A 9,760-nucleotide genomic window follows, 5' to 3' on the forward strand; every position below is an offset into this window, starting at 1 on the left:
TAAGAGTTTCTCTGCCATCTCATTTTGTGTGCCAAATATATTTATTTGTATAAATTAATTGTATAACTGTAATTACACTATGACTTTCAAAAGCTGAAGTGATTACATTAATTTATTTGTTAGAATATGTATAACTCAATATTTTAACTAATTGTAAAAGCTGAATAATCAATAAATGTCTACTGATTAATCAGAGAAATAATTGATGATTAGTCGACTAATCGTTCTAATAATCGTTAGATACATCGATTATCAAAATAATCGTTTGTTGCAGCCCTAGTTGCAACAGAGCCTTTTCATTTCCTTTGACATTAGGGATGTAACGATTAACCGCGAGCCGGTTGAAAATCGATTCAAATATGTGACGATTCAAAACGGTTGAAATGCTAAACAAATCGCGATTCAATTAGGGGTAGGAGTTTATATGAATGAATGCCTGAGTGGAACTTCTACTTGCGTCTTTCGATGGTATTTTTTCTTTTCATCTTGCCTCTGTATAATGCTCTCAAATCGAATCGTGAATCGAATCGTGAGTTGAGTGAATCGTTACATCCCAATTTGACATTAATAAACCAGCTGTAAAATTGGCAAAGAAGTGAACTTTCAGGAGTTGATATATAACATGTATGATGTCATGTCGCTGGAGGTCTAAAGCGTGTGCACACTGAAGATAAAGGGCCTGCTAGTAATTCTGTGAAGTTTTAGGTTTGTGAGGGAGTGTTTTTATTCAGGCTAATCTGATGTGGCAAATGTCCAATGGGTATTTCTCACAGGAAGACACGGCCTTTAAGGGACTGTTATTTTAAGATGTTTGCGCTGTGTTTCTCGTTTCTGTTTCTCGGTTTATTCCATGGTTACTGTGGTGTTTACGCAGGACTTGTGCCAAGCTCAGTTGTTTATAATAATGTTCTGATCTGATTTGTTAATCAGTCATTGACTTCTGCTCACTGAGTAATATGAGGAGTTTGATTTAGCCTTTTTGAGATTTATTTGGCCATGTCAACCAGATTTTTACAAATCCACAAGCAGCTTTTATGTAATACACTGAATACTGAATACTTTTGAATACTGGTTTCAAAAGTTTAGGGTCTGTAAGGTTTTGAATTGAAATTGAAAGGATTTGTTTTTATTTTTATTTTTGTCTGTTTTCTTTCATTCTTTTTTCATGTATATCAACATTATCGCCCATTATGAGGACTGAGGCTGTTAAGCGGCAAAATGACAAAAAAACATAAAAGTATTATAAAACTAGATTAAATGATTTGAACTGTCGTAATATGATAGCTTTGCATGAGAAGCAGGCTGAAATCGGATAATCTTGCCTTCTAGCCTGCTGTAACATTGACACTCATCTGAATGTTGTAATGCCTCCAGAGGTGGGCTGAGACTGTAATTGGCTCTGGTTGGGATGACGGGTCTAATCCTGCTGCTTTACTCAGGGAATGAGAGAGAGAGAAGACAGGTGTGATGCTTTCAGAATGTAATCAAATGAAAATTAAACAGTTCATTTTATTTTTTGGCAAACAAATTGCTGCGTAAAAGAGGTTTACTGTTAAAATTACAACATGGATATTATGGTATATTATATGTGAATATTTACCCTCAGTTTCTTTTGTCTTCATTCTTGATTAGTAAAGCATCTGTTGATTTCACTGTTTTCTCGATTATTTAATGAGGCATAAATATGATTAATATGATAAACATTTATAGTTTAGTTCTGTTCATGTTTTTCTGATAAAGACATGTTAATGAGTAAGGTTGGGTATCGTTTGGTTTTTTTTTCGATACCGGTGCCAAATCAATACTTATTAAAAAATAAATAAATAAAAATTCCCCCAAAAAATGATCGATTGGCCATTAGCACTATAAACACATGATGTCTGTTTCATTCATACTGGACGCCAGAGGGCGCTCTCGCACAGAAAATCCACATATCCAGTCACAGAAGTAGAGGACTCATGGCCCTCCAGGAAATCCCTTATATGGACAAAGGCATTGCTATTATATCTGTAACTGAGTAAACAAAACATATAAACATTTTGAATGATTAAAACAAAGACAATACACACTCAACTGCGACAATATAGTTTATCTGTGTTATTTAAGCCATCTCTGGTATTTTCATAATAATTAAGTATATTTATAATAGGGTGACCATATTTTAGTTTTCCAAAACAACGACAGTAGGGGGCGGGGTTCGTGGGCAGGGCTTCACCTAGGGCTGGACAATAATTCAATATCAATATGTATCGCGATATCATTTTTTTCAATAACGGTGATATGATTTTTAAACACATTTCCGATATTGTGGGAGCAGGCGGCAATGGTCAGAGATTCAGCGGGAGTGTGATTAAGAAAACAGCCGAATCTCAGACATTTTGGGCAATTAAGAAATCCCGGCCGGACACATTTTTGTAGGTCCAAAAAGAGGACATGTCCGGGGAAAAGAGGACGTATGGTCACCCTAATTTATAACCTATTGCTGATCGATGTATTCTTTTTAAAGTAGCATATGGAACATATTTTCTGCCTCATTCTGTGACGAGAAGCCTCATCAGATCACAAAAGGAAGCATTTGACTGGTGTTGTGGAGTAAAAAGGTTATAATTTTCTCTTTTATTGGACAACAGGTTTAGAAATGTGAATACCAAGGGAGGTTTAGCTTTAGGCATTTTAATTTAAGCATTTTTACCTTAGTTAACAGAAGGCTACCTGCTGCCATCAGAGCAATTACTTAATATTATTAAGTGTAATTACTGCATTCACACGCTCCTTGAATGCTCTCATTTCCCGAGTTGTGCTTTTAAGTCGGGATGTGAAAACAACATGGACACTCGCGTTACTACAAAGATGTGTTGGATTTGTATTATTAGAGCTTTCCGACTTGAGTTCATGTGCATTTTCTCAGTCGGGAAATTATTTTCCACGTGCGGTGCCAGTGATGATGTTTCTTACGTCTGTTTCGGAGAACCAGAGGACAAATATTTCAATCTATTGCTCAGGTATGGCACTGAAATGAGGCACCAAAATCTGCGTTCGGATTCGGTTCTAGTTCATACCGGTTACATGGGTTACACGGTGCCATATTGGTACCGGGTTTTGGTACCCAACCCTATTAATGAGTGTAACTAATATGCATTAACTCAGAAAATGCTTGTTTTTTTACTGTCTGTTCTGTTTTTCGGGGAGAATGAACTTCCTGTTAGGGTTCAGTGATGTTTAGATCTAGAAGCTGGGAGGCCATTAAAGATGTTAAACTTTATCCTGACGTTTATAAAAACCCACTTCAGTTTGTTTAGCAGTGTGTTTGAGAGCATTGTCCTAGAGCGGGGATTCCCAAACTTTACGTTTACTGGAAATATGACTTTGAATACACATTAATAACATGTTCTTGATTCTCTGATGTTGGGTAATGGTAACATGACATGCAGGTAGTTCACAGCAAATCATCTCCCATTAAATACCTCATTCATTCATTTAGAGCTTAATCTCTAGTTTAAATAGAATTAATTAATATGATTTAATATTAACATTGATAGAATTGAGTTTAAACAAAGACTTTCTTCTTGAATCAAGTCAGATTTATTGAGGCAGACAGGTTTGTGTGCAGTTGTCATCTTCTCAACAGTTTCTTCTCTGTATTTGATGGAGGACAGTAACTCCTATTGAGTTGCCGTAGGCCTCTACTGTGAACTCCCTTACTGCTACGCCCAGTTTTAAGGGCCGAGCGATTTTGGGCAGGTGCATAACTCACATTTGTCACCTGTAATTATAGCCTCAGAGAGCTTTAAAGTATATTCATTGCTTTGAAAAGTTCATAATGTTCCTTCTTTTTTGGAATGTTCCCGGGTCATTCAAATTCAAAATTAACATTTTTCTTCCAGTATCTTTTCCATGCAAATGTGCTCAGTTGGAATGAATTCACACTGCAGGTGTCTGACGATTAAACTTGTAAATATGAGCAACTGTAATCCACCGGTTGTACCAAGTGACTAGTTTGTACTTCCTGTCTTGATCTTATATCTGAATTTACATGTTTTTTTCCCCCCCTGCAGCTCAAGTTACTCGACCGCAGCCCTTGATTTTGAGAAGGAGCACCAAATCAATCCTGTGTACGATTCGCCCAGAATGTCTCGCCGTAGTTTGAGACTACAGACCAGCAGTGGTTTTTATGGTGACAACAGCCTCACTGAGCTCACAGGCAATCACAGTGTCGGCTCCTACAAGCAGACCAGCACCACCAGCAGCAGCAGCGTCAGCAGGTCAGATCTTCATCTCTCTGGCAGTATAAGATAACAGACCAAGTGTGCAACATCACTTCTTATCAAGAAACCCACACAGCCTTGTGCCAGCTCTTCTACGTGAGATGAGTGGCATGTTTTTCTCATCATAATTGGAAAATTTAACTTTTAAAGCTGTTAAACCTGTATCTTATTACTGTGGACATCTTTAGTTCAAGGGAAGGAGGTTTATCTTAAAGTGTATTATTAATTGAATTGAATTAGGCAATTCTGCAACTATAGATTTTTTAGAAATATACAAGTAGTGAAAGTCAGCATCTCAATATGCAGTAGTAAGAGAGGTTGTCCTGTAATGACTGACATGTTAGTGCTTGAGTAAAATGAATGACATGGTAAAAAATACCATCTTTCCAGCCTTACAGAAATTCCCCAAATATCCCCAAGATATGTTTGTGCGATCAGCCTGGCAGCACATATTTTACATGACTTACATACATACATAATAAAAAAAAACAGATATTTTAATTTCCATTTTTACTGTATTTTTGATCAAATAAATGCAGCTTTGGTGAGCGCAAGAGACTTCTTTCAAAAACAAAAAAAATCTTACAAATGTATGTATAGATTAACTGAATTCCTTACATTAGCAAAAATTAACTCAGTTTATGATCATGTGATCTTGAATGGCACATCCTCATGATTCATTATGAAACCTAGCATCATTTATATAAGATCTTAACTGGGATTTCAAAACTCTCATTGCTCTCACTCTTGCAAAAGCTATTGGAGGAAAATATTCCTTACTTCCTAAATATTCCTTTTATTTTCATGCACCAAATGGGGGAAAACTGCACAATTTCAAATAAATTGTAATTAAGTGGCAGTGACACATGGCTGTGTGTAGGGCTTACTACAAGTGCATACTTGCTTTCAAATGTAATTGACCCACTGTGTTTTTCCCACAGGGCTGTGCGGAGCAGGAGGCAGCAGCAGAGCTCATCCGTGTACGAGTCTCAGAGCATGTCTCAGATTGTGACTCCGACTGCTCAGAAAGACCAGACCCTGTCAGACCTGAGTTTCACCAGTACAGCCAGTGATGCATCTCTAATCTCTAGCCTGCTGGATCAGTCCACACTCAGACAGAGCTCCACGGCACACGCATACTCTGGTCAGTGGCCTTTCACAAGTGTGCAAAAAGTCAACATGAAGTCAAAACCAACCCTGTTTAATTTTCCTAAAATGACAGTTCACCCCAAATGAAACTTTCCTGAAAAATTACTCACCCTCAGGCCATCCAGGATGCAGCTGAGTTTGTTCTTCACCAGAACAGATTTGGAGAAATTTAGCATTACATCACTTGCTCACAAATGGATCCTCTGCAGTGAATGGGTACCGCCAAACAGCTCATAAAATCTTTCTCCAAATCTGTTCCGATGAAGAAACAAACTCCACTACATCTTGAACGTCCTGAGGTTGAGTGCATTTTTGGGAGAACTACTCCTTTAATCAGTTTGTTTTTGTAATCTTTCATGAAAACTTGCAAATTGTCAAATGTAATTGGCGTCATTTTAGGCAAATGTCACACTGTAGCTATTGCCTATTTAATCCTTACTGTTTAAACTATGAAACTATGCATAAACAACTGTTTTTGTAGGAAACTCAAGGTTATGTTTAAGTTAACGGAGTAAACAACTCTCTTTCTCGCTCAGACCTGTAGATCAGGTCAGGTTATCATCAGTCTTCTGTGAATCACATCAGGTTGAACAGTGTGCTTTGACTATTTTTATTCATTTATTTGGTATTTTCTTAATGTTGTGTTCAGCACAGAGAAGAAGAAATGCTCACAGCTCTCTGTTGGAGAATGGAGACATCAGTAAAACAGAAGCGCACACTAATCTGGCTAACGGCTATATTTGTAAGGACTGCTCGTTCCACGCAGACGGGAAGGAGGATGAAATGGCATGTTCCTTACCGTACTCGACATCTGTGTCTTCAGCGTATCAGACAGCTGAAGACGCCACTATGACCACTTCTCTGAATAGCGTTGACAAGACAGGTGAGGACATGATCGAGTCAATTCGCAAACGTTGTTTCCATTTTCATGCCTCTCCATATTTCAAAAACACTTAATTAAAGGAATAGTTTACTCAAATAAAGAAAATTTGAATAAAAGTTTGCTTCTTCATCAAAACAGATTTGGAGAAGTTAGTCATTATTATTAAGCATTAATTTAGCATCACTTGCTCACCAATGGATCCTCTGCAGTGAATGGGTGCCGTCAGAATTAGAGTCCAAACAGCTGATAAAAACATCACAATAATCCACAAGTAATTCACACCACTCCAATCCAGTTTTTTTACTTAAAAACCTCGCTTCCTGCTAAAATACAAATCCTCTATCCATAATAACGCTCCAGTGAAAAAGTTGTCACTACTTGCATGTGGTGTGGATTGTTTGTGGGTTATTGTGATGTTTTTATCAGCTGTTTGGACTCTCATTCTGACGGCACCCATTCACTGCAGAGGATCCATTGTTGAGCAAGTGAAATAATGATACATTTCTCCAAATCTGTTCTGATGGAAAAAAAAAAAAAACTGAGGGTGAGTACATTTTCAGCAAATTTTCATTTCTGGGCGAGTCATTTCTTTAACCCTCATATTGTGTGTTTTGTTGTGTTTTTGTTTCAATAATTTGTTCAACATCTTGATTTTTGGTTCGCCGTGATTATTTGAAGTAGACCAATAAGAAAGGCACCTTAAATGTAAAAGAAAATGATCTCCCATTTTCCATTTGGAAATATTTTTCAGTTGCATTATGTGTAATTTTGTTGTAATACTATGTTTTTATATGTAAATTCATGCCCACTCGCTATTTGTGAAATAAAGTGAAAAGCATGCTCGAATTTCAGATGAGCAAGTGCTTATTTGCTGTATGTGTGTTTCAGCTCATGACAGCTACTGTGGCAGTGTGAACGTGCGAGATCTGGTGACAACAGACAGCCATCTCAATCTCAACGGGTCACTCTGTAAGTTCACACAGGATACCTAAACAATCCTTCAGTGCAAAAGCATTTACAAAAACTACAGCTAATGAACTATTATAACATCTGCCATGGACTTTTATGTGGCTAAACAGCATCAACAGAAGTCTAGATTGCATTTAAATATTAGTAACACAAAGTTAACTTATATTTTGTCAGTGTATCTGTATTTTGTCACGTTCAAAGTGGTCTTTTTTGCTGTTTTTCACAAATTATCCCTTTTTGTCAGGTAAAGCATGTTAGATTAAGTGAACCACATGCCGATTAGAGTGGATTTCCATGTTTGTGACCGCTGAGCTCCAGATTATGTTTTTGTACAGCTAGTTTAAGGGCAGAACCTAAGCCTGATGGTCAACAGAGCATGTGATTGACCCATTCTGAATGACAGCCCAGTTTAAGGATGACAAATTATCCACTCAGCATTGTTGTCAAACAGAACGACACATGGGAAATCAAAGGTCTGGGACAGTAGATGTATCTACAGTCTAAATTTACCAGACACTTGAGCTATTTGTGATGTTTTTTTGTGATGACTGAAAACACATGCTTCTTTGATGCTGATGTTGTCGCCACTGCTGATTTTCAGGTGATGACTGTAAAGGAAAACAGCACATGGAAATGCACACGGAGCATAAACACTATTCCTACACCCGCCTTGTATACGCAGCCTTGTGGGCCCTTGTTTCTTACACAGGTTATACACCTTCAGATCTTTACACACCTTCCCAGTAGACGTCGACTTCAGTGTCTCATTCCAGTAGAGAAGCTTTTGTGTCGTCTTTTCACAAGCTTTCATGACAATATTTGTTTTCTGTCCATTTGTCCATAAACACATTTTTTGCAATGATCACTCAAATGTGGTGATGAAACACTTATAATGATGTGACAGAGATACGTAATACCAAATTCGGGGGATCCCTTCAGCTCGAGGAGCCCTTTCGAACGCCACCCTCCGCGCGGCGGTAGCCCCCCGGGATCGCTTGGATCGGTCGGTGCCGGACTGCGAATTTAACCACCCCTAACTCCCGAACCCCGGGGGCTATCGACGTGGCGGTGGTCTCATTCGAAAGCAGGCCTCTAGACGTACACTCAATTCGTGTTCGAGAGGGTTCCTCGAGCTGAAGGGATCCCTTGAATTTGGTGTGGATTTGCCACGCCGTTACGGAGATATGGCCGTTCAAAGTTTCAATGGTTTTCCATAGACTTAAGCTTTAAAGCATTTCATCCAGGTCGCCAGTAGCAAACAATGGAGCGCGCTCTGCTGGACAAACTTAGTAATTACACAATTTCAAGCATTTTATCTGCGTTATATGTTCTGTAAAAAAAAAATTCATATCGGCTGCATATTCACCGATACCGATATATCGGCGACAGGCTAATATCGGCCGATTATATCGGCAAAACGATATATCGGTCAGGCTCTAGTCTTTTCACAAGCTTTCATGACAATACTTGTTTTCTGTCCATTTGTTAGCTAAAAGAATTTGCTACTGTGTAAGAACTGAAATGAAAAAAATTTGGCGGGGGGGGCATCACTTGAGCTATTTGTGATGTTTTTATGTAGACGTCCTGTCCTTATATATTAAGCTTTTTTTTAATTTACATGATGTATGTTATATTTTCAGTGGTTTTCAGTCATTTTGAATGTATTATTTTATAGATTGAGATTTTAATTTACTGTACTTTTCAAAAATTTGGGATCGATAAGATGTTTTTGAATGAGGTCTCATCATGGCTGCATTTATTTGATCAAAAATACACAAAAACAGTAATATTGTGAAATATTACAATTTAAAAATAACTGTTCTTATTATCAATGTTGAAAAGAGTTGCTACTGAATATTTTTGTGGAAACTGTAAAGCATTTTTTCAAGATTCTTTGCATAGAACTTTCAAAAGAATAGCATTAATTTGAAATTAAAGTCTTTTGTAAGATTCTAAATGTGCTTTACTGTCACTTTAAATCAATTTAATGCATCCTTGCTGAATATATGTATTAGTATATTTTACTGACCCCAAACTTTTGAACGGTAGTTTATTATTTTGAATTTATTATTTCATAAACGGATGTTCTAGACTTCATCTCATTTGTATTATTTCCATTCATGTACTGTGATAAAACTGAAAACACATGCATCTTTGATGCTGATGTTGTCGCCACTGCTGATTTTCAGGTGATGACTGTAAAGGAAAACAGCACATGGAAATGCACACGGAACATAAACGCTATTCCTACACCCGCCATGTATACGCAGCCTTGTGGGCCCTTGTTTCTTACACAGGTTATACACCTTCAGATCTTTACACACCTTCCCAGTAGACGTCGACTTCAGTGTCTCATTCCAGTAGAGAAGCTTTTGTGTGTCGTCTTTTCACAAGCTTTCATGACAATATTTGTTTTCTGTCCATTTGTTAGCTGAAAGAATTTGCTACTGTGTAAGAACTGAAATTAAAGAAATTGGAGGGGGGGGGGGGGGGT

General features: G+C 37.7%; 1 protein-coding gene across 1 annotated transcript in view; it reads left to right on the forward strand.

Moving 5' to 3' along the window:
* sun1b (Sad1 and UNC84 domain containing 1b) overlaps positions 1-9,760 on the forward strand; it is a 28,078-nt gene that overhangs the window by 9,788 nt on the left and 8,530 nt on the right. Inside the window, exons 3-8 of the mRNA XM_016440175.1 lie at positions 4,056-4,262; positions 5,207-5,409; positions 6,064-6,297; positions 7,186-7,266; positions 7,868-7,975; positions 9,456-9,563. Coding sequence (XP_016295661.1) covers positions 4,056-4,262; positions 5,207-5,409; positions 6,064-6,297; positions 7,186-7,266; positions 7,868-7,975; positions 9,456-9,563 — 941 coding nt within the window. The remainder of the gene's footprint in view (positions 1-4,055; positions 4,263-5,206; positions 5,410-6,063; positions 6,298-7,185; positions 7,267-7,867; positions 7,976-9,455; positions 9,564-9,760) is intronic.

Source organism: Sinocyclocheilus anshuiensis, unplaced genomic scaffold (genome assembly GCF_001515605.1).
Source record: "Sinocyclocheilus anshuiensis isolate Anshui unplaced genomic scaffold, SAMN03320099.WGS_v1.1 scaffold383, whole genome shotgun sequence".
NCBI lineage: Eukaryota > Metazoa > Chordata > Actinopteri > Cypriniformes > Cyprinidae > Sinocyclocheilus > Sinocyclocheilus anshuiensis.